At 43.5% G+C, this 24832-nt stretch overlaps 1 protein-coding gene across 2 annotated transcripts in view; it reads right to left on the bottom strand.

Moving 5' to 3' along the window:
- The window catches only part of LOC139653077 (transcription factor SOX-6-like), a 142414-nt gene that overhangs the window by 9927 nt on the left and 107655 nt on the right, over window positions 1-24832 (bottom strand). For both annotated transcript variants that reach the window (XM_071530034.1, XM_071530035.1), the window contains 5 exons: window positions 23873-23952; window positions 14631-14780; window positions 11952-12132; window positions 11474-11661; window positions 193-298 (listed from right to left, as the gene is read on the bottom strand). In XM_071530034.1, coding sequence (XP_071386135.1) covers window positions 193-298; window positions 11474-11661; window positions 11952-12132; window positions 14631-14780; window positions 23873-23952 — 705 coding nt within the window. The remainder of the gene's footprint in view (window positions 1-192; window positions 299-11473; window positions 11662-11951; window positions 12133-14630; window positions 14781-23872; window positions 23953-24832) is intronic.

Genomic DNA, 24832 nt, shown 5'->3' with positions numbered 1-24832 from the left:
CACAAAAAAAGTGTATAGGAGAATACAGGCAAGGAACTCTTTAGAATTTGGCAAAGAATGTTCAGTAAAAATAGGAGTGAATGTATGTGGATTTTGCGAGGAGGCATGCAATCATCATCTGTATGGACATCATTTAGAAATAATCAGAGATAGAATTATGTGTGATATATGTTTCAAAAGAAAGAACCTTACCGTCAAGATCCTCTGGCCTGGTGAGGTCGATAACTCTGTGGCCAATCTTTCCTTCCTCGCCCAGCTTGCCGAGGTGGTGCCCAAGACTCTCAAAATGTGCCCTCTCCTACAGGGGAACAGAAAACAGTCAGGCACGCGAACAAGCAGATATACACCTTTTTACAGTAATATAATTGTAAATATAACCCCATCAGGAATCTCTGAAATTTTGAAAAGAGAAAGTGTCTTTGATAAATGGAGGTTCTTTTGAAGAGCTGCTCTTTTGACATGAGCTGGATGTAGCTTTTTCCTTTCTCATCTCTCTATTCAGCAGCCGCTATAATGGATGACAGGAGGTAGAGAGACAGTGAGGACCAGGGGTGCTGTAAATAGATTTACAGAGGGATACTTTGTGATCCCAAGCACACAATGGGGCCGTGGCCCTCTTTGCAGTGCTCAGATTTTCCTCTGTAATCTTCTCCTTACATCCTCCCTTCCAGTCTACAGCGCCCAGAGCTCAGCGCCCATCATTTATTCAGAGTTCATGCTTTGGAGAACACACCGTGTTTTCCCATTTGTCATGTCGCTTTGTGCTCAGATTAAACTTGGCATCATGTTGTACTTGACGCACAATGAAACCCTGTCATTCACCGCTCTGTGACAATATTAAATGTCATGTCCGTGTGCATTTACAGAATAAAATAACAGCTTTCGGGGGGCCTCTGAATAGTTGCTGCACATTACACTTAATGTATTATGCAAGGGGAGAGTGCCGACTGCTGCTGGCTCCATTGTTGAATGACCTAGTTCCTCAGTGAATACACAGGGCATTAGCACAGGGCTGTCTTCCTCTCTAAAGACTCAAGTAGGAGATGGACACTTTGACTCTGCATGATACAAATAATCTCTCCCCCCTAGGTTTCGCCTGGATGACACTAAAAGCAGGCATGTTGCCGCCATTCAGAAGAGAGCATTTGTTTTACTCCCAGGGTGAGCGTTCAATCTCTGCCAAAGGTGCACTGTCTGCGCTGACCCCTCCTATCCCTCTTTCTTTTCTGAGCATGCCTATCACACGCAGTCTGAACAGATACTCAGGTGGAGTCCCAACACAATACTAACAGCTCCCCTGCCACACACACCGACACCAACAAGCACATTAATCTTTCAGCCCCTGTGTTCTCTGTGCTTCCTTCACCGTTTTGTTTGTTTTCCACTTTTCCCCCACAAGGGAGTTTATGTATGTTTATCTTTTTTTTCTAATAGAGGAAGGTGCTAAAACATTAAATAAACGAAAGATAATAAGTCCAAAGAAATTATTTATACTATTGTATCTGATTGATACTGCTGTGTTTTCCTGATAAATAAAATAATGTTGGCAACAATAGCTAGTAGTAATTGAAAAAATATTGGAAAAAATGAAAAATATGAAAAACTATGATAATTAAGATATCTATCTGTCTAAAATGTTTTTTATTTCTTTCTTACAACCCTTTTCTGGAGGGTTGAAAAGGATGACAAGATGAAGGATGAAGATAGTCCATTTGAGGCCTTTCACAGTATTTTGATTTTCCTCATGCTTTTATTTATTCAAGAACTATTTCTCAAAAGAAAAGACTGTGAGAGAGACAGAAAGAGCACTGCAATTTACCATCATACTTGAAGGAGCAGTCATTATTTATGGCCAGCTGAGTGATTCTGATATACAATTAACCACTACCTGCTTATGGCCTGTGATTAGAGCCTGTCTATCTGACGGCCCTTTGCTTACTTAAGTGTTTTCTAATTATGACATATGTGGTGGTCCCTGCTGGGCAAGAGGACGCTTTGTAAAGAGAAGATGGAGTGCGGTGCCTTTCTCAGTGCCACGTTCTGTGTGAAGCGACACACACACGCATACACACACACACAGAGCTGTATTCATCACCCAGCCACATTATTGCACTTAATGAAAGAAGCTAGCAGCCCGATGACAAAGTGACTGATGTGCGATTAGCTGGGTGGGCAATGGTGCTGCTTCGGATGCTACTTGGACAGTCCACCAGGAAGACACGGCGTTCAGGGGGAAGTCTGTAATAAATTAGCCATCTCTTCCCTCTCCTGTGCTCCGCTGGTCCCTCCTGATCAATCAAGTCCTTTTATAAACTCATGATCATTAAGCATCATGTTGGGCTGAGAAGGAGAGAGAACAGGGGCCATCCATCAATGAATTTCATTAATAACTAGCTTGGTGCTGAACTTCTTTCTCCACCACACAAAGTCATATGATTAGTGAGCATCAGCGCATTAGGCAGCTGGGAACAACATTGAACGAGCCTGAATGAGGCTCTTGTTTGCACATTCTTCATTTGACAGAATCATGTGGTAACATGATTTCTGTCTATGATCATACAAATTGTCTAATGTGTATGATCATACACATTTGTGCTTACAGGGGTTATTTAGAATAGGCTGGCATGAATATGAGCCAGCTTTTACATACTTGGATATCATAAAGGTGTAGTTACAGTAAATTTCCCTTTCCTTGTGTTAGCTATGCTAATTAACATTAGACTATCTGTGCAATATGGTACCACAAATTTTCATAAAATTTTATATACTGACTTTAATATACTTATTGGTTATAAGTTTTATAATTTATATCTGTGAATTAGAATTATAGTTGAAATTAGGGCCATAAATTATATGCACAACATCGGGGGTTTTGTTTAAAGGCTTGAAAATATTCAGTGAACTAATGCTTCTTTACTGCCCACGCATCAAGTGCTGTGATAAATTAATGGCACTTTTATTATTTTATAGTGTCATTAAATTTTTACTGATCACTCTGACACAGAAGAGTAGCAAAGGACATGCAGTATCTAGGGATGCTGGCAATCCTGCCAGGAGAGAGAGGGAGAAAGAGAGGGAGGGAGGGGGAGAGAGAGAGAGAGAGAGAGAGAGAGAGAGAGAGAGATCACCAATATATGGCTGATGTAAAAGGTATTCATAACGTAGAGTACAGCAGAAGGCCTTCAATAATAAAAATACAGAAAAATAAATGCTGAGGATTTAGCGACTGAGAAAGAAAGGGTAAAATAGAGTGCAATGAAAAGTGAGGGAATCTCTTGATTTATAAAAAAAAAAGAAAAAAACAAACACGGGGAACAAGAATAAAGCAAGAGTGAGGGGAAGAGGGAGAGAGAAAGAGAGAGGACACAAAAGATGTAACAGTACACATTGTTCCCCTCCCATTCTGACCACGACCGCTGGCAAGCAACTGGTCCCTCCCTCAAATGACTTCAGCATGCAGCTCTCCATCCCACAACTAAAATTATAGCAGTGCACTGCAAGCTGTAGTGGAAAAATGCCACCCACAATAATCTCATCTGCCCTGCCTGCGCAGTCTTTGTCTGTAAAGTTTGGTAACAGACGCATTTTGTTCAGCTGCACATGGCTGCCCAGTGAAGTCATGAGTCTTGAGCGAGACAGAGAGAGAGAGAGAGAGAGTGAGAGGGAGAGAGAGAGAAAGGATGGATGGCAGAGTCTGTGGAACTTCTTGTGCGAGGAACCCAAGAGAGCCCTTGTCAGTGCTGTAAAGAGAGCTTTAATCTGCCTGGCCACAGAACATGTGCCGGAGGCCTGCTGCTCTGCCCACAGGGTGTATTCTGGGCAGAGGCGGGTGGCGGACGGCCCTGTGCATTGTGCCTGCTTCTGCCCTGTATTTACGCATTACATTGCCAATCCTGACACTCCTTCACTCTCTCTTTATAAATAGCCCTCGGCTATAGGCAAAGCCATATGGCCTTGGATTGTTCAAATACAGATGAAAGTAAAATACACAGCGCAATGAGGTAGACTGTGGTGCGGATCAGCGTGGACTGATTAAACAGGCAGGACTGATTAGACAAGCAAGTTTGTTGAGTCAGGTTGAGGCATGACATAGTATAATGAAAACTACCCTGACTTAGATGATTGCAGCAGTAACTGCGCATAAACTTTTCAGATACCATAATAAGAAATTGATGCACCACTTAACACTCCAGAGAAAATACTGTCTATGGCTTTAGGTAGTAAAAAAAACCTCACTCTGATGTTACTTTAGTAAAAGAGCTAGGGCAAGGTGAAGAGATGCTTGACTGAACCAGGCAATAATCAAACCAGACAGGTGCAAAATCCATGAGTTAGCTCATACTTTTTCTCAGACCCAGGTGCTGCTAATACCTTGGTGAAAAAACAGACAAACCAGGCCTTGCTGCATGTTGAATTTCCAGGGCCATCTCCAGACTTTGGGCCAGGCTCGAAATATGTTTCAATTCATGGTTTCAGTTCAAGTTTTGTTTTAAAATGTTTATCCTTCAATAAGTATTAGTGAACCAATGATATCTTTTTGCTGGAGCTGTGTGGCTTCTAGCACATAGTGAACTGATTTTTTTAAATGTACACATTCCCGGCAAAATAGGAATAAGCCAAATCAAATGATACTTTATTCTGCAAGCATTTGGGATGTTCGCAACCTAAACCATTTTTGAGATCAGAACGGTTATTTAGAGAGGAAACTGCTTCATTTCTTTCAGTCAACTGGCAGGCATGACATATTTTTTCCCTTCCAAAAAATATCAGTTGCCAATCAAAGTTTCTTAATAGTCTGGTTATGCTTTGGCCATATATGTGTAGTATATTACATGTTTAGCCATTTATGTGCAATCGAACAGCAGTTACTGGCTACATTTCCCCGATCTCTAAACTATTGTTTGAATCTCGTCCATGTTTCCTTTATGGTGGAAATTATATTATCATATATATATATTTTTATATACAGTTTTTTTTAAATTGTCACGATGGGAGCCTTTAGCAGCTGCAGGACCCTAAACAGCCACTTACGTTGCTTAATGTGCTGAACTAGCTCTGGCTATAGCACACACCTGGTATGTGGCAAGTTGAAGGCCATGGATCTCTGACCACAATACAAGGCTTTGTGTATCAAGTGTCAGTCATCACTCTGGTCTATAGCCCCAAGTCGAGACTTTGAGGCCCTCAAACTGAAACCCTCCACAATCTGTCCCAGCCCTGAAGGAGACAAAGAGTGCACTTTAACATGGACTTTTACATAGCTACCTCTGTGTTCAGCTCCTCGTCTGTTTTGTATTTTCATTGTAACCAGTTGCAATGTTATTTATAAGTCTGCAGCTTTCCAGTAGTTGGTAGTTTTGAACCATTTAAATGTTAAGTACATCCAGCCGTGCGGTAAGCCCACAGTTCCTTTCATGCAGACTCTTGCTCTCTTTTTACCAGGAGCTCCCCCTTTGCTAAAGCTAATGCAGGCGGCAGCAGCAGAATCAACAGTAGCAGCCACAACAGGCTGGCATCTGTTCTATAGCAGCCGTCCTCTACATCACACAGAGCAGAGATGGCCAGCTATTCCAGTCCCATTGGTACTGCCAGGGCATCACCTCATTTGTTTAAAACAGAGAAAAGAACAGCCTTTAATTTAATTATGGGGCTTAAAGTATGTAAAAGATAGCTGAGCTAACCCTACTCTGGGCATTATGCCAATTTATTTTTTATTGTTTGTTTTTAATGACAGAATATAATATCATTATTCAGGATGAGCTCTTTTTTTGTTGGAGGCAAAACAAGTCAAACCCACAAAATGTGACCGTTCAACTTCAATTACAACACAAAATAATGTGTCATTTTTTCAACACATCTGTGTCTGTGTGTCTATTTTGGGACAACACATTTGTGTTATTTTTAACACATCATTTGTAAATAATAATTAACATATCTTGTGTTTCCTGAAAAGTATTACAAATGTGTGTTGACTCCAATTAGACTAAAAATGACACATCCTTTTGTACAGGAGTTTTACGTGTTGCCATCTCTGCGCTATGAAGGTCTTTCTGTCTTTCTGAGTGCTCCGTTTTTTATGTTCTTCTACACTGTGCTGAGATCATTTGTGTTGAGATCATGTATTTTATGGGTTTCCAACTCTCAATGATCCTGAACTGTTCACTAGGTCCTCCAGGGACTGTTAAGTTGGGCTCAGATCTCCTGCCTTATCAAATATTCCAGGTTGCAAACTGCAGTATGTTAGAGCATTACCCAAACCCCTTTCACATACGGACAAAACCCTATGACTAGTTGGACACTAGAGCCATTATGTGCCCACTGCAACAATACCGTAGAGTATAAATGGCCCTTTGTGGCCTATTCTCTCCCTTGTCTTTTGTTGTGCTTACCTTGCAGTGAGCACAGCATTACAGGTCTTAGCCACCAGGGCCAGTAACATTTCTGAGCGACTGCTGCAGGCCAGAAATTCACCATGTAAAATGACAACTGTAGAAAATAATGGAGCTACCTCAGCCAAATGACCCAACCAAGATGCAGTCTTGATGTCTTTCTGGAGGAGAGACGAGACAGAGCAAAAGACCTGACCTGGGACAGGAGCCCACACACACAGACACTGGAGGCACAAACACATACACAACTGGACACACACACTCACTCACACACACACACACACACACACACACACACACACACACACACACACACACACACAGGCACATATTATCCAGAGTCATACACTATTTTTATTCTTTTGGCAGATGTGAACAATTGGACAAAGCATTAATGTAAGCAATCTTCACAATAGCACTTGCTGGCTACAGCCAGTGTCTGGGAGCTGAGCATAATCTAATTTGGATGGGCAAACCCTTGTATGCCAAGGATTTACATTGCAGCCAAAACGCCTTGGTTTGCAATTTCCAAGACAGCAGTCGAAAAGGAGCAGAAAATTGCTTCCAGGGCTGCAGACCAGACAAGATTATATTCAAAGTCTTTGTGAGGGCTTTGCCTGAATAGAACCCTGGCATCACACACACTCACACACACACGCAAGCCTGCACGCACATGTGCACACACACACACACACACACACGCACGCACAGGAGCGAGCAGTATAACCACTATAACCAATAGGTTAGCAGTCAGGATTTTGTGGAGCACCAGTATAAGCTCTGTTTGAATATTTAGAGGCTGAGCTTCGGGACATGGGAAATGGACAATTGCAGTCATCAATATTGAAGAGAGGAGGGGTTGCAGGGCAGAAGAGGGCAGTTCAATAGGTTAATACACTGGCCTTTCACCTTTTGATTCCAGTTTGGGACATGTCAGCAGAGGAATATATTTTATCTCTACGCCGAACCTCCAGGCCATCACGTGTTCAGCTACTATCAGAGCCAAGACGAGAGAAGAGGATTCATCAGTCCTGAAATCTGCCACACCTGACTTTATAGGGCTTGACAAGAAGGACTGACCAATGTCCCAGGGCTTGTAAGACCAGTTGATTGGTCAGTCATTGGCCCAATTGGCAATAAGACTATTATCTCTTCTTCTCTGCTCGACCATTGGTTGACTCTCATCTCTGGTAGGCTTTTACTGACCAATCACATTGGACGCCACGTCAGCGTTAGTCAAGGATTCACTAACTCAGAGAGTTTTTTGGTGCTGACATGGTGGCAGGAACTTTAAATTATGAAGCAAAAACAAAATGCTGCTTCGTTCGTCATGGAAGCAACAGTTTCCTTAAGTTGAAAACACTGAATCAATCCTGTACCATTTCTCAGTGATTTCTGGGTAAGAGGAATCAAGCTGGCTCATTTTTAACGGCACAGACAATTACATGAAACACACATTTAATGCCCACAACAAGAGCTAGCAGCACTCATTAATGTATTGATAAGATGGATGAATGAATAGAATTCACAGCCTTGTGAATTTCCACTCTGGCTTTTGGTTTGCTTTTTCCATGTTACTGCTGGTTACATCTACAGAAAAGCTCCTATCACTTAGTTATGAAGGTTCACATACTGTATGACTACAATAAGTGCAACAAGGACCAATTTATACCTTGGAATTATTCACTTTTTTGCTGATTACGTTTTACTGCTTTTACTGCTGGATTGTGAACATTTCATAGTAATACATTACATTCCTGGGAAAATAACAGTGACCTATCGGCCATATTCAATTTGCCTGTGCAGTCCTCTTATGACTCTGCATCCAACTGCTGTGTGAGTAGGGCACTGTACAGATGCTTGATATTTTTATTCAACTATGACCCTGGAAAATAGCGTATCCAGTTATAGCTACAGTACATAATAGCAGGAAACAATTCCAAGAGTTACAAATGGATTGATATGTATTTGACTGTAGGCATCCTGGCTTGCTCTAGATAAAAGCTTCCACTGGGTGAGGAGGAGATGGTAAATAATGGAACAAAGTAATTGCCCTCTGCAGACAATAATACCTTAAAATAAATATTTCAAACAGGTAAATTGTAGGAGGGTTGTAAAAGGTTTTATTGTACTGATGGGCTATAGTAAAAACAGACAAATAAAAAGACAAGCAAGAAAATACGCTCCTGTAAAGCATGAATATTTTACATGTCCTCAAGTAAAGGGCTTGTAGAACAGAGAGTCTGATCTATCTCCTAGGTCAATGGCTAGGGAGAGAGAGAGAGGGAGGGAAAGAGAGGGAGAGAGAGAGGAGTCATAGTAATAAAGGTTAGGGAGGGATGCATTGTAGTGTACGGACACACTTTGTATTAAAAGATGAATTGATCCATCTGTAAGCAGCACTTAGACCCACTCCTCTGCCCGGTCATTACACTGGGATAAATCAATATTTAATATCCCCCTCTAACAGCCACGCTAGATGATCTTAACCTCTCCTTAATCCCATTTATGTTACCTTCCCAGAATCTTCTTCATGTAAGCTCTCACTATGATAAACTTCCAAACAAGAGACTGGGAGGGGAGCTATTAAAGACCGCACCGTATTTATGTCAGGTGAGGCACTTGCTTGAAATATTAATATTCTGAAACTGACCAAAGTGAAAGCTTTTATCTGGGGCATTCAAACCTCTCTAGACTTTGGCTTGTATCAGCAGAAGACTCTCTCTCTCTCTCTTTCTCTCTCTCTCTCACTCTCACCTCACCGCTGAATTACAACCTACTGTTCTTTATTGCAGCAGAAGGATGAAGATGATGGGGTAATTCTTTTAGCTGACTTGGTAAAGCTTGCTTCTAATTTCACACCACCCTAATAGGGGCAGTGTCACTGAAAGTAAGAGGTGATAGTATCTCACTCTGATTTGCAGGAGCCAGAGAGTCAAGCATGAGCTCAGTTAAGGTGTCATTTAACGGGACGCATAAATGACATTGTAATGAAAACAGAAACTTATTACCTCTGGTAAAGCTATGGCAGCTTTCACTTATTAACATTCTTGGGTATTTTCACCCAAGAAAATTACCAATGTGTTTGATGTCCTGTAGACAATTACCTGAGAAAAACCCACACAGATGCACACACAAACAAAGGCGTTGGGCTTAAATGACTTCCCAAAAGAGGGAGTGTCTGGTGCGTACAGTTACCACAAGCAACGCAGTAACCCAAACATACCAGTCGTATTTTCAACATTATAGTACCCCTAATTATTATTTGTTGTTTGTACCTGTTTGCTGTCAGTGCTGAGATCCTCCAGTGACAGCCTCCTTAGCCTTAACTCAATCTTACATTTAAGTCTATTTCCTCCTTATTATACTTTTATAGTAAACTTAATTTATGTAGCACTTTTACTTACTTTTTTATTTACTTGCTACTTCACATTTACGTACCATCTCTCTCTCTTTCTCTTTCTGTCTCTCTCTGTCTCTCTCTCTCTCTCCTCGGGCGGCAAACCCGAGTTAAAAGGTAGATTACAGGTGAGGAGTGATTGAATATGTCAAGCACAGGATCCCTTTAAGAAAACCCATTCACCTCACCTGAGATGATAGCTTTAACACAGGCTGAGCAGACAGGTCCACAATTCAGGGGAGACAAAACTGAATCCAACTAAAGACTAAGCAGGGAGTAAAAAGGCGTTAAGCTCTACCTGCTAAGAACAATGTGGCTGTAGGTGTGTGTTGCCTGTTGAAAATGGCTCTTTACAGGCATTGTTCAAGTATTGCTTTCATGTCATGGCAGATTCTGCTGCTTGGCTGACCACAGGCTCACCTTAGAGGTAGGGAGGCAGGGAGCTGCTCAGGCTCCTGTCACAGACAGTGACTGAGTGGAAATAAGGGTGTTTACTTACAGGCCTCACAGACACTCGTGCTAAAAGTTTCACATGCCATGGCCCACTTAGCGGGAAAAGAACAAAGAGATTCAATAACAGGAAAAAAGCTAACAACTTAAAGATGCGTGTAAGATGCTGTGCCTCTTTGCTTGCTTCAAAGTTAAGGAGAAAATGTGTCCCAGCAAACGTATCATAGACGCTTGAAATAAATAAATTGGGACTATAGAATGGATCATTATTGTTAAAATGTTAGTCTAACATTAGTCCTTGGTTAGTAAGTAGATTAGGGGAGACTCTGTTTCTCTGCAACCTCTCTGTGGGCCGCACCAATTTATTTGCCACACTTCAGTGAGAGCATAGATGATTGCCACCTGCATAGACAGTGATCTCCTCCAAACACCAAATTAGAGGGAAATCAAAATAGATATTCATTGACTTTTTTACATATACATTGACCTAGTTGAGGCTGTTGGTTGAAAGTGTCAGGTGCTGAAATATTAATGAGCATCGCTCCCAGTTCCTGCCTGCTCCTCACAGCCAACTGGCAACATGGCATCAAACTGAAGGGAGGAGGACAGCTTTTTTCTCTCCTTGATTGACTCATCGATTGAAGATATTTTTAAAGGGAATCCCTGGGAGTGTGTGCTCCTGGTACAAAGCAGCCCTGTCCCGTGTCAAGGGACGGAGAGGGCTGCAAGTCTGCTTTAATTGGGCAGAGACTTCAGAGTCTTCTTAACCCACACCGGGCACTGCCATGGCCTGTCACGGCCCTCACACCAACATCAACAACACCAGGCCCTCTAAACACACACACACACACAGACACACACACACACACACTCACACTCGTTTGTGTAAACACACATGTATACACACTAAATATGCCAATGCCAATCAATACGACCACCCTGGACAGGGATTAAAGAAAAATATTGGTCTTAAGAATTACTGCTATATCAAAATCACTGTGTTCCAGTTTCTTTACTAGTTTGTTTTTTCCACTACTTTCATGGACAACTATAACTACCAACTCTCTGTGTGGCTGAAGGGTTGTTTTTTGCTCTATATAGTGTGTTGCTAATTATTTGGTATAGCAGTGTAAAAGTCCCGTGAAAACAGTTTGGGATGGAGAGGACCTGCATAATGGGGACTTGGAAAGGATAAAAGATAGAAAGACTATGGCTATTTGATTGCAGTCCTAACCTTGTCAACTCTGCAGTTGTTGAGGCCCATGGAGCTGAGGGCGGAGAGCTTTGCCTCCATGCCCTGCTGGTGATGCTGCAGCTGTTCCCTCTGGATCTGCTCCCTCATTTTCCTGGCCTCTTGAATGGCCTTCATCACCGCATCCTGGTCCCCGAACAGCGCGGTGGAGTTTAGGCTGGACAGGATGTCTGCACACACACACACACACACACACAGTGGAGGTTGGGGAGGAATGGGATGAAGACAGTAAAATGGCCTGTTAGAACACACACTCCAGAAAATAACTTGACCGCTGCAGGTTTGACAGCAGCATTCATTTGTCAGATATGAAGCACCAAAACCCTGTAATAGGTCCTCCTTCTTCCTCCGTGGATGTGGAGTGTGTAAGTGTGTGTTTAAACGGTGTACATTTGTGTATATGTGGCCTTGTGCTTGTGTGGGATCGAGCTTGAGAAGCGGAGGCAGTCTGCGGTCTTACCCAGAGAGGAACCACGACCCATTCCTCCTCCGAGGGGGCTGGGGATACCACCCTTGCCGATAAGGTTGTTGGGGCTGCTTTTGCTGCCAGGGAACAAGTTTTGTGTCGGGGATGTGGGGGACTTGACCAGGTCTGTCGTCTTGGGCCGGGCGGACAGGTTGAGGGGCTGCGTTCCCTCCTCCTATGGCGGCAGAGATAGGGGGAATGAGAGAAGACAGATGTGAATAGGTGGCCCCCACCCCTTTTGGAGGAGCGCAGCATTCCCAGACGGCACAGTTCTGCTCTGTTCCCGGTTAATTACAGGATCCCTACCCTGACCCACACTTCCTCTCCTCTCCTCTCCTCTCCTCTCCTCTCCTCTCCTCTCCTCTCCTCATTCATCCTTAGGAACTGTGCCATTACGGTCTTCCTCACAGTTGCCCAGTGCCTTTGTTCACACTAATTAAAGCAGATTCTGCCTCTCTGTACATCTTCATCTGTTCTCCCTCTCCTCCTCCCTGCTTTCTGTCTCTGCACTCTGGTTCGAAGAATAAATAATGACCAGATAACAGCGGTGCCGATGATCAAAGACAGCTGTTCCATTCATCAGATGTCGACTTACATTATCTACTTCATTAACTTGTTTTCTAATTCCCTTCCTCATTTGTGCATACTTGGTTTTATCATTTGCTTTGATAACAATTCCTATGATATATAATGTGATAAAAAAAACAAAACAACAACAACCTCTAAGTGGTTTAGTTCTGAGGTGACAGGTCAGAGGAGGATACATGTATTCAGTGCTGTATTTCCTGGGCTGGTTGCAGCCTTGTGGAAAGCAGTAAGGCGTTATTGAGGATGATGAGAGATGAACAGCAGTATTCTCCAGGGTGCTGTCATCAGCAGTTCACCTACTGGGACCAAACATTGTTTATCTAAGGGTACCTGCAACCTAAATAGATGGTAGTGGAAGGATTACAAACACACCAATGGAAGGCAGTGGCCATGCATATCAAGTTGCTCCTTTGCTTAAAACATTTGAAAGTGAACCCAAGCAGCTGTGTTTATTTCCAGCTGTGCCAATCTTTGTAGGGACGTATGCAAATATTGCTTATGAATAGGTAGCATAAATACACAAGAAACAAGAGTAACCTGTGTGAGCCATCATCCTCAATCTGTGCGTAATCTACAGTAGTTGTGCAAAAGTCATGGTGAAAAGCACACAAGACCAAAAGGAATGGACTCATTATTTAATAAAATATTTGTATAAAATATTTAAATAAATTAAAGATATAATCAATCTATGATCAGACATTCCATCACTTGAGAGACAAAAATGCCAAGATGATGAGCAAACTGTCCTGTAAGCCAAGACACACTAAAAGTTTGCAATGTGCACAGACGATTTGCCTAAATACAATGAATACTGACTGATTCGGAATAGAAACGAGTCAAACATGCGTATCCCAGATCCCAGAAGAGAAATGTCACTTTGCGCAGTATAAATCGCCCTGTGTATACAGCAGTCTTTTAAATGAGATTAGGGCTCATGCTGTTGTTAACAGAGTCTTTTTCAAAGCCCAAGTGTCTCCTTGTCCAAACATATGGCTCAAGCATAGACTGCCCCAAGGCCTTGTTATTGCTGTGCCAATAACAGTTTGTCATGCAGTGAAGCTGAAAGCAGACAAACAAAACTAAAGGCAATCTAATTCCATGTAAGTGTGGATACAGATGGGGGGACACCAGGATATATTTACTTTCCATTTAGGTTTAATTCCTATCAGTTTAAGTTCTTAATTTTGTAATATTTAACAATATTTTGCGTAACTAGAGCTAGTTTGTAGCAATACTGCTCTAAATGGCATCCACCTCATCTGGTAAATAGCGACTGGCATTCATTTGATCAAAGGACAGTGTTGAGTCAGTTTGATGGCAATCTTTGGATCAAAATCCCAGGGGGCAGCAGGCCTGAGGGATGGTGTGTGTGTGAGAGAGAGAGACACACAGAGAGAGAGAGAGAGAGAGAGAGAGAGAGAGAGTCCTGAAGAGAATACCAGAGTGCTGTCCTACCATTTAATAACATGATTTATATCCCTTCTCCATTGTGATATTATTAAGCTAAACTACTCCAAATGGACGTATGTTTCTGATTATGGCCTTAGTGAGTGGGGATGATGTATATGCCCTCTCATCTGTGCGGAGGTCTAGTGGATCCATGCCATACAGCAGCACAAAATACCTCCTGTATTTGGTTTATTTACAAGGCAAAAAAAAAGGTCATCAATCCTACTTTTTGCTTCATTTTAGTCAGCATTTGCATAACACTGTTTATCTTTCTGTCGTAATGGTTTTGTTCCAATGGTTTTGTAAAAAAAAAAAAGAAATAGATAAAAAATCAGTTTCTTTGTGATCAGAAACCATGTGTTCCACAAATTACTTGCTTGGAGCACCCAGAGCCATAGCAACCATGTCCACAGAGTTCTGGTTGAAAGAGAGGGGGGCTTGTTAAAACCCCACAGATTGATGGCCTGCTAGAAGCTGGGCTCAGCTATGGCCTGCTGTAACACTGAAGTAGTGAGTAGTAATACTGGTTGCTAGTTTATTGAGGCAGCACCAACTAGGCTAGGTCAAGTACCACTCGAGGCCTGGGTTGGCGGATGGGGAGGAGGTGTGAACGGTTGAAGGAATCGGGGGTTGTACCTTGACTTGAGTGACGGGGCTGGAGGATCTCTTGTCATTCTTCAGAGAGGAGGGAGAGATGGGCCCACTAGCATTGGGGGGCTGGGGGAGTGGGGGCATCTTGGCTCCAGGAGAGACCTGCATGCTGGCAAGCTGGGCGGCATACAGTTGCTGTAGGGAGGTGGAGAAACCCACAAGGCGTTAACATCCAAATCCAGCAAACATTCAAAGTTTTATATTCTCTCTTTTCCTCTCCCTAGAACTCTCTCTGCCTCTCTGTCTGCCTTCATCTCCCTCTCTCTCTTTTACGTCTTTCCTCTCTTTCCATGAGGCTGGCAGAGAACCTCCATCAAAGGTCTTAACTGTATTTCAAAGGCTGAACCCAGAGAGAGACAGCAGTCTTAAAAACCACACAGAGATGGCTTTCATTCAAAATACTTGGAGCCCCTATTTTCCACTCATCACAGAGAAAAGTTTGCCGACTGGACGCAAGTGTGTTAGCAAAGATCTCTCATTTCTCTAGATCTACACAGCTTCCTATTGAAGTTTCTGGCCTGTGATTTGTCTCCACACAGCCACGTGAGACAGTCTCATTCACCCACCATCCCACAATGTTAGAAACCCAACCTCAGTTGGATTCTCATCACAGAATATGTTAAATACAAGCATTATTAAGGCTTAGAAACCTGCACAAAGAGCACTGATGTCATCACTCTTATTTTCCTTGGCGTTAAATCAGTAAGTTGTCCAAATGTTGGTGACATTACCACACAAACGTGCGGTTCAAATGACTGGCGAAGCACTCAATAACAGTTGTGCCTCTGACAGGGTTGAACTCTGAAAGCTCAATTTACATTTCTACCGCTGGGCTGATTATGTGGCATACACTGTAAGGAGTGGTTAGGGACATTGATATGAGGGTATGGAAGTATTAAAAAAATCTGGTGAGCCACAGATTACTAATTGTGTGTTGGATCAAATTTTTGACAAAGTAATTCATATCCTTTATCCTGGATAAAATTACAGTTTAACGTCTTGACTTTAATTTCTGTGCTATATAGCTTCTGAATATCAGTAAACCTGAAACAAATAGTCCAGACTGGAAACATTTGATGTTTGATTTTGATTTTGTACTACTTTTTTTTTCTGTGACTACAGAGACCTCCTGCATTGCGTAGACTTCTTTCTGCCTCAGGTCAGTATTGATTGGCCACCAGGTAAGTGATGAAATTGGCTTTTGTCTCCAGCTGCAAATGGCAGGGGTCTGTCAAATAGAGCTGCTGTCTGAAACCACCCCCTTAGAGAAAGAGTGTTACTCTATATACAGCCGCAGACCTCTCCTCATCAGACAGATAGCAGCCCATAACTCCCCCACTGGCCTGCTATCCTCACACTAGGTAAACCTTTTGGTTTGTTGTGTTATTCAGTCAGATGGTGCTGTCAGGGAGAATCTAATTTCTCTTCCTATGGCCAATCAGCATGCCCTGTCTCATTTCCTGGTTTGACTGGCCACATACAGACTGCATTTGTGTGGATGGAAAAAGCAACCCAGCCCCGGTGGCCTAAGTGCCCCACCTTCTGCAGTGCAGACGCAGACTAAAGCCAAACAAAGCACTTTATGTCCATGCACATATCTCCAGATATAAACACGTATGCGCTCCTGTAAGAAACTTTATCGCTGCCACATAAGCGGCAGTACAAAAGGTCCATTCTTCCAGGGGACCTGGGGATAACAACAGCACATGGGCAGCGGAAATGACAGACTGATTATGTTCCCACAATGATAGCACTGCCCCCACCTCCCTCACAAACAGCCTTTTGTCTCCGAGAGGAATGGACACAGGAGCGGACCCAACTCTATTTTCCTCTCATCTGAGCTAGTCTCTTAGTTAATGTCAATGGTAAAGGCACTCTGTGTGTGTGTGTGTGTGTGTGTGTGTGTGTGTGTGTGTGTGTGTGTGTGTGTGTGTGTGTGAGAGAGAGAGAGAGAGAGAGAGAGAGAGAGAGAGAGAGAGAGAGAGAGAGAGAGAGAGAGAGAGAGAGAGAGAGAGAGAGAGAGAGAGAGAGGAGTCTCCATTCACTGCCTGTGACTCCAGGCTACACATGAGTGTTGGTAGAGGAGCGGAAGCTGAGTCTGCTGGACAGATGTTTGCTAACAGGCCTGTCAACGGGCATGCCCCTGACCTTGAGTGGGAAGAACTTTATTGTCCCGGAAAAAGAGCATAATTAGACTTTGCCTCAAATTAGAGGCAGTCAGGCTGCCCTTTTTCGGCACTGATTAGCAGGTCAGTGCCAAAGGGTGAGAAGCAACGGTTGTACCCAGCAACAGCCTCCAAGAGCCAAAGAACAATAAATACAATCAGGAGGTAAGGCAGATGAAAGGGGAGTTAACCTGCTATACGCTGCTCAAGGACAGACATGAATTGCTGCCACGTCTTCAGTGCTCAATGTGTGGAGTCTGGGGCCTTTTTTTATGTGGCATTGTCTCTGAGCAAGAAACCAAAGAGTAAATTTCCAATAGATTGCAAAATTTACTCTGTGTCCACTCAGATGAGTATGGTGGAGCATGTTTGTGTGACGCAGTAGTCGCTGAAGTTGAAATACAACCTCAAGAAAGGGTACAGAAAGTTGTCAGTCAAACAAGCAGTGTGGCGCCAAAGAGGGCAGGTTAAATAGACAAGAGACAGGCTGAGTGATGCTGCCTCTCGCCAACGCTCGGACACATGTTCTAGTCCCCTAAGCGGAGGACATCTGCCTGCCTCTCCCAGTAGACACTCTTGCATCGAATAGCCCCCACTCCACATCTTCTTGCCAGGCGGGGGCAGCAGAAGGTGCATGGTAATGAGGGTCAAGCTGAAAGTCAGTGCAGTGACCGGGTTCTTGGAGGAGCAGGCGAAAGCCTGGGTGGAGCCCCGGTCCCTCCCTCTGCCTCTCTCTCTTCCCTTCTCCCTCTGCACTCTTCACCCCATAGTGGTTCTCCCTGCACTGTCTCATTTGACCACAAAAATAAATACATTTAAAACATGTAAATGCTTCTCTTCATGAAAAGAGCAGAACACTCACGTTTACATAATGGGAGAAAATAGCAACAAAAATGAACATGATAGTTAATGGGATTGCAATGTGGGTGTAAAACGATGGAAGCAGAGAAGTGAAAGAAATATGGCAAAAGAAAATATGTCCTAATCTTATATTATTTGTTTTCTATTTGTTTGAAGGTATCTTGTGGCAGGGGCAGTTCAATGCCATTTTCTATTGTAAAAGGCGTACATGTTGCTGTTGATAACTGTTGCTGTTGATCTACTGTTACAGTATAGTATTTCGTTTTTGTGCCTCACGGTGTCTGGTAATCTTTGGCCCTTTCCTGCGCCTCTGTACGGCAAACAGATAGATAGGTTCTGTTGTCTGCTTCCTTCTGAAGATGCTACTAATTCCCTATACAGAAACACAACACACGCACGCACGCACGCATACACACACGCATACAAGCACACACAAAAACGGAGGCCTTTTCTCTGACCCCATTGCTCCCGGTCTCCCAATAGAGCGGAGCAGATCTCAGCGAGCATGGATTCCAAGTGAGCGCAGCACGCCCAAGGTCAGCCTGTTAGCCTCTGGTAATTAAAAACAAGCCCTCTGGAGGCAGCAGAGGTTAAACGGGGAGGTTCACTTTTCTGCCTGCGACAACATTAAACCGAGATTACACACTCTGCTGATGATGTTGGACATCTCAGCAGTATGATACACAATAAAGTCTGGCAGCTTCTGTCTTTCAGTAAAAAAACAAAAAAGCCGGTAGCTCGATATGTCATCTATTTATAAGAAAAACATATGACTAAATAAATTTGCTAATAACTTCCATGTAACTTTTCATTTTTTTTTTTTTTTTCCTGCAAACACTGGACTTGGGAGCAGAGGGAGGAGGCCATGGGTACTATAAAGAGAAAAAAAAACATTCTGTGGAAAAACAAGTGTGCATCTTGTTTTTCTCTAAGAAAGGCAGAGCCACAGCACAGCAACAGATGCTGGAAAATACAGCGGCAGATTTTTGTCAGCTTTCCTGCTGCCAGCCATGATGGTGCATTGCACATTTACAAATGAGGCCTGTCATGCAACTCAGTCAGAAAGAATCAGAAAATAAAGACTAATAAATTGCCTTGAAACCACAACAATGCTAAACAACAGTTAACTCTGCATTTTACTTGCAGTTTGCAATTATTTTGGCAATTTACGTGAATCTGTGAATTGCTTATCCTACCACATTCTGTCTTTGTTTGTTTGTGTGTGTGTGTCTGTCTGTCTGTCAATGTCTCATTCACCTCTGTCTAGCTGGAGCTGAGCACTGGGCTGGATATGAGGACATTAATTGTGCTTCAATGCACTGCACCATTTAAAAGGCAGCACAGCGCCAGCCCCGTTTGCCACAAGGCTTGTACAGGCTCATTGCCCAGGGCGACCAGGCAGGCTGACCCAGGCCAGGCCCAGATGTCAGGAGTGGAGGAAGGCGTCCTGGTGCACTGTGCCGATGCTTTCCAGTATGGCCCAACATCTGTCTCATCTGCTGGCACCCAACCTGCTCCCCTCTAACCCCTCCTCCCTCCTCTTGCTTTTTCTCTGATTCTCTCTCTCTCTCTCTCTCTCTCTCTCTCTCTCTCTTCCTCCATATCTATACAGTATGTTGTTCTCTATCAGTTTTCTCTCTCTATTTCCCTCTCTCTCTCTCCCACACTATCTGTCTCTCTCACTCACACACACTTATACGAAGAAGGCTGTGTTTGTGTGTGTGTGTGTGTTCTCCAGGCCCAGGGGCCCCAGAGCCAGCCCTCCCATTCAGTGCTGCTCACTGCATTATCCAGTCTATCTGTCCATCTGTCCCTCTGTTCACCACTGCCTCTATCCAGCTGCTCACCTAGCCGTCCTATTAGCCAGCTCTCCACACACAGCTAGCGCTGCTGCACTGCTCTGGGTTACCTTCAAAGACCAGGCTCCTCTGCTCGTAAACACAGAAACAGCTGCTCTCTACAGTACGTCTGTTTCTCTCTTTTCTCCCCTCCTCCACACCCCTCCTCCTCTCTCTCTCTTTCAAAGTCAAAAGTGCTTCACTTGTTAATGATGGAAGCGGTTTCTTCACATCTGTACTACACAGGCATTTACATCCAAACAAAAGATAATGCGTGGTTTGCTGCTCTCCTCCTTTCTTCCTGTTTGTTCCTGACTGTAACACTCGTCCTTATCACTCTAGCCGTCTAAGCCACTGAGTGCCCCCTTCAGATGTGTCTGTCTGCTTGAGATGTGGTCCAGTTGTCACTGAGCATGTGGGCTGCTTTTCATCTTTACAGTGGGAGCGTGAGCTGAGGCTGGGCCTAGGTTTATCACGGGCCTAGAAAGATGCCTTAGCCAATGTGATGGATGGTAATTGCAGTGTATAGTCACCACTCAAGCAGTTCAACTTCCAATATTGTAAAGCATAAGGATGTGTCGGGCCTGCACAATTTAGAGAAGAAAGGGAACAAGAGTGACATATAGACGGAACGAGAGAAAAGAAATACGAGTAATCGAGAGAGAAATGCACAAACTAAGACACTTAGCGGTGGAGCGGGATGTAGATGGGAGATGAGGAAAGAGCAAGACAGAGACAGCAAGAGACAGGGAGAAAATGGAGCTTTGACTGAGTGAAAGCAGAGGGTTCTATTTATTTAGTCCTAACAGTGATGCTACATATAGAGAACCCAGATGTTCTGTTTTATCCAATAATGCTTTCTTTAAAATGGCTTAAACCCCAAAGTCTGCTTCCAATGATAAAAAACAGGCCTGTCTTAAAGGTCCTCCTCCTGTTTACTGCTCTGCTAAAAAGGAGGGGCAATATATCAAGTTCATATTGGCTTTAAGTAAATTGTTTTTCACTTGGCAATTGATGCGAGGGATAGTGTACAAACAACAAATTAAGTGCTAGCCCAAATAGAAAATTCTTTTGTGGAATTAGGGAAATTCCCCTCTTGTCTTTTCACTCAATTGAATATAGTAGGTGTCCGGACGGATTGGGGTACAATCTGAGCACAATTTCCTGTGTGAGGTGAGAGGTGTCAGTTGTAATCAGGGAAGGACAGTCGGGGATGGAGCCATTGTTTCCTGCTGGTCCTGGGCTCATCCCGGCTCTGTGTGGGCACTAATGAAGAGGGGCATGTCGCGCTGGGATAGTTTACACGCCTCCTCTCCTGTGAGTTGAGGACGAGAGCCAATCTGTCAGGGAAACATTGAGTGAAATTGCCCTGTGGTACGGCAATGCCTGGTGACAGCCACTTGCACACTGCCAGCCACCAGAGTGACGCCACCACCCTGTATTGACAAGCAAATTACAGTCTCCAACACTCAAACGCAGCCAGGAAGATTCATTTACATCCATCAGCTCTAAACCTTTGTTACCTTGCTGGGTTTTCTTCTCTTGGAGAGAAAGGGCAGAGAGGCGGGGGAGAGAGGATCCCAGACTGTTATGACAGAGGAGATTGTGAGGAGGCTACGTGGCCAACATTAAGACTGACGGAGCGGCTAGCCTCTCTGACTGGATGGCTGATCACATTACCTCTGCTGCATTGTGGGAATTAATTCTTCCAATAAGACAATTTTTAAGGTTCATATATTTCACAATCTAAACTGAGTAAATTGGTGAAAATTATACCTTGCCATGCAGCTGACAGGAGGAGATATTTTAATTAGGGGGGCTGAGCCAATGCAGCCGTATGTGTGTGTGGGTGTTTGTGTGTAGCTATGCGTGTGGGAGATGAAGAATGGGGCTGGAGGTGAGCTGGGATGGTTAGGAGGGTTCAGAGAGGGCTGTGGGTGACCCTATCACCCAGTCTTGCTTGATGATGCATGAAAACCAAACTCAGTAATATGACCATAAGTGGTGATCACGCCCAAAAGCATACCCTCACACCAGAGGCTTTGCTCAAATATTTGCATGGACAATAAGTGCCAGGCCAGGCTTAAGCCAGATTTATTTTATTTTATTAGCATCCTAGGGTTTTTATTCCACATGGGCTTACACTGTAAGACTCTTTTTTTTCTATAACTTTTAAATTACAAATTGAAAGATCATACATAGTTTGTTGTTTTCCAAGTAGATGTCCCGTGTTTTTCATTAGCAGGGCCCGGAGACACATCTAGAACGTGACCACTGGTGCATCACTGCCCTACGTGCCAGACAAAGTGTCTCTGCATCTCCTTTCACCACAAATTACATGACTCCTCTTTGTTGTGCTGTTGTTGTGCCGTTGTTATTGTTTACGACAAGAACAGTTTGCCTGCTTCATTTGTCCTCATGAGCCCTTAGTGTCTCACACACACACACACACACACACACACACACACACTGCTCTCCATTGGCATATAGTGTTCAATAGTTTGATTTGCAAGGCTGAGGAAGATGGGTGCCAATGCAATTATCGCTGTAAAAAGGAGGAGACAACTCTAACTTAATCAATTCCATGTCTGGCTTGATATGATGTTTTTAATCATAGCAGGCTCCCAGTGCTTTGTAGAGGAAGTGGTGGCAGTCACATGGTTTGTTGATCCCAGCTATGGAGAAAAGGGCATGTTTGACTTGCCTTGCTGTTTTAAGGGGAGTCTCTATGCAGGGTAAATAGCAGCCAGCAGGCGGAATATGTGACAGGCCGACAGACTTCAATTAATGGAAAATGCACCTCTTTTTGTTTACTGTGTTCTGTAAAGGTCAGCCAAGTCATGGTCTTGGAGGCTCTGTTTTTGCCCATTCCCAGGGTTAGATACATAATCAGAATTAATGACTTCAGACCCCTCTCCCCTCCTCACCCTAACCTTCAGATATATGACTATCCCATCTGACCTCATACACCACTATAAATAGACTCAGCAGGCCTATCTAAACCATCACTCCTTTCCAATGGACTTCCCTGTGATACACAAACTGAGAAACACAAATATACACTAAACATACATATACTTGCAGCCTTCTTAAACATGAGCAGACTCATTACACACCTTACATTGCCTCTGATACTGTAGCTCTTCTCATGGCTGCATAATGAAGAACAGCTTTTCAGATCCAGCTGCAAGCATTGTTAGAACTTGCCAAGGCTCATTAACACTGATAGTGGTAACCTCTGAAGGACAAATGCCACATGTATCAGCGAGGAGAGACTTTCACCTCATACTTCTGGCTGCCGATGAACATTAAGTTTTATCTGTTTCAACAACTTATCACTGTATTTGACAAAGCAACAGTGGCCATAAGCCTTAAGTAAAGAGCAATGCGCTTTCCCTTTTGAACAGCACTTATATTTAGATTCAAATGGGCTTAAACATTTATGATTAAGCCAATTTGACAAATATTATCCAGCTTCATATCTCACAGGACTGCAAAGGACACTTTGATAATTAGAAAAGCAAGCAGGCAGTAGTGATTATAGAATAAGTGCGGTTGTTATTCAGCCTCCCATTACCACGCATGTGTTTGTTATGTAAATACAAGTCAGAGAAAGTAACCAAGGGAATACATATCATCAGTTCGGAAACAAAGATCACGCACAGGTTGAGAGAGGGCTTGATAACAGTAGTAATTATAATAGTAATGACTTGGAGGATAGAAGGCAGATAATTATCTATATTAAATAATATGGCCTTAGGTTAGCCCCTGACCTGGGTTCAGCTTCTCTAAACGCTGTGTGAGAATAGTCCTGGAGGAGCCTGTAGGGCTTGGAGCCTATCCCAACATTTTCTCTGCCTCAACACCCATGGCCAGTCTCTCCCTATGTTTCTCCCTATCTATCACATACCTAAAAGTGTGCTCACACTACACGCACATTAAAATTACTCAGATTTTTGTTCAGTCCTTTTTTTTAATTGTCTTGCCTCACAGAGGTGAAACAAACATGCTGATAGAAAAATATTACAGTACAACACTAGATAAAAGCAATAAGAGGAACATTCTTTGCTTACACAGTCAATTGTCTCCTGATAAATTCAGTGGGAGGCGATTAAAGCAACCAGAGTGATTCTCATTCCCTCTAATAACTATTATCATCCTAACTCCTCTGTCTGGCAGAGCTAGAGGGATAAATCCTCTATAAAACGGGCTAAATTACATATGTAAGGTGATAAGCTTGTGTGAGCTGGGGCCCTCCAGGATTATTTAGTGTGCAGCTCATTACTTAGCGTACAGCTGCTTAGCCATTCTTTCTGCCCTGGGCTTGGCGGGCGTCCCTAGCATTCTTTGTCATAGTACATACCTGAAGCTGGAGGGGGCTGAGTCCTGACGCTGCTGCAGCTGCCATCGTGGATGGAATGAACTGCACCGGGTAGTTATCACCTGTCAGAGAGGGAGAGAGAGAGACAACAATACATACAGGTTGAGACAATGAGCAGGCCCACAGCGGCCAGGCAAGTGCCAACACGGCTCCTGGACCCTCCGCTGCTCTGCCACAGCAATGTGGCACATTGCATCGAGCCCTCGGCTTCCAGCCCAAACATCTGCATCAACAAAAGGCTAAGCTGGTTTGACTGGAGCAGGATTACTTAGGAACGCACCACACCATTCCCTCCTTCCTCCACCTGCACTGTCCTCCTTCTGGAAAATACTGTAACGACACTAACTACATACATAGTCAACAAGTCGGGAGATGTTTTTTGGTTTTGTGTGTGTGCGTGTGTGTGTACAGAATACATGTTGAGTATCTTTCCTGGTATTCGATTAGTGATTATACAGAAGGACCAGCATGTTCTCTCAGGCACTTCATACAGCTGTAGACTTGTCTGGCTATTGTTTGACACAACATTGTTTGTTTCTGAGTGATAGTTTTGGCAGCAGAGCAAGAGCACTTGCATGCGAACTGGTTAGAACAAGTGTGCAGTCACAATAACAGGGGTAAAAAAAAAAAAAAAGACATTCTTATCTCACATATCACTGTGATCTAGCAAGTAAGAATTGCTCTCTAAATAGCAGCACTGTTTTATTACTGTTCAGTGCTGTTGGCCTGCCATCAGCAAGTTTGACGGACAGGGATATAAAAAAGGTGGCTATATGATTGATGTCCATGGGGGTGTTGAGTGTATAACTGAGTACCAGAAGCTTTCACACACTCAACCTAGTGTGTTGAGACAGACAGAACAGCCCCAGTGAGACAGGCCAGCGCAGCACTGGTTGAGGGGAGGCTGGATCGAAGCATGTGTGTGGAGGAGGGGCAGTGGGG

This window comes from Centroberyx affinis, unplaced genomic scaffold, assembly GCF_046629955.1.
Source record: "Centroberyx affinis isolate AG114_WGS23_722 - 3 ecotype Tasmania unplaced genomic scaffold, CSIRO-AGI_Caff_v1 ptg001863l_1, whole genome shotgun sequence".
NCBI lineage: Eukaryota > Metazoa > Chordata > Actinopteri > Beryciformes > Berycidae > Centroberyx > Centroberyx affinis.
Note: the sequence above shows the minus strand (reverse complement) of the source record. Positions and strands in the feature narration are given on the sequence as shown.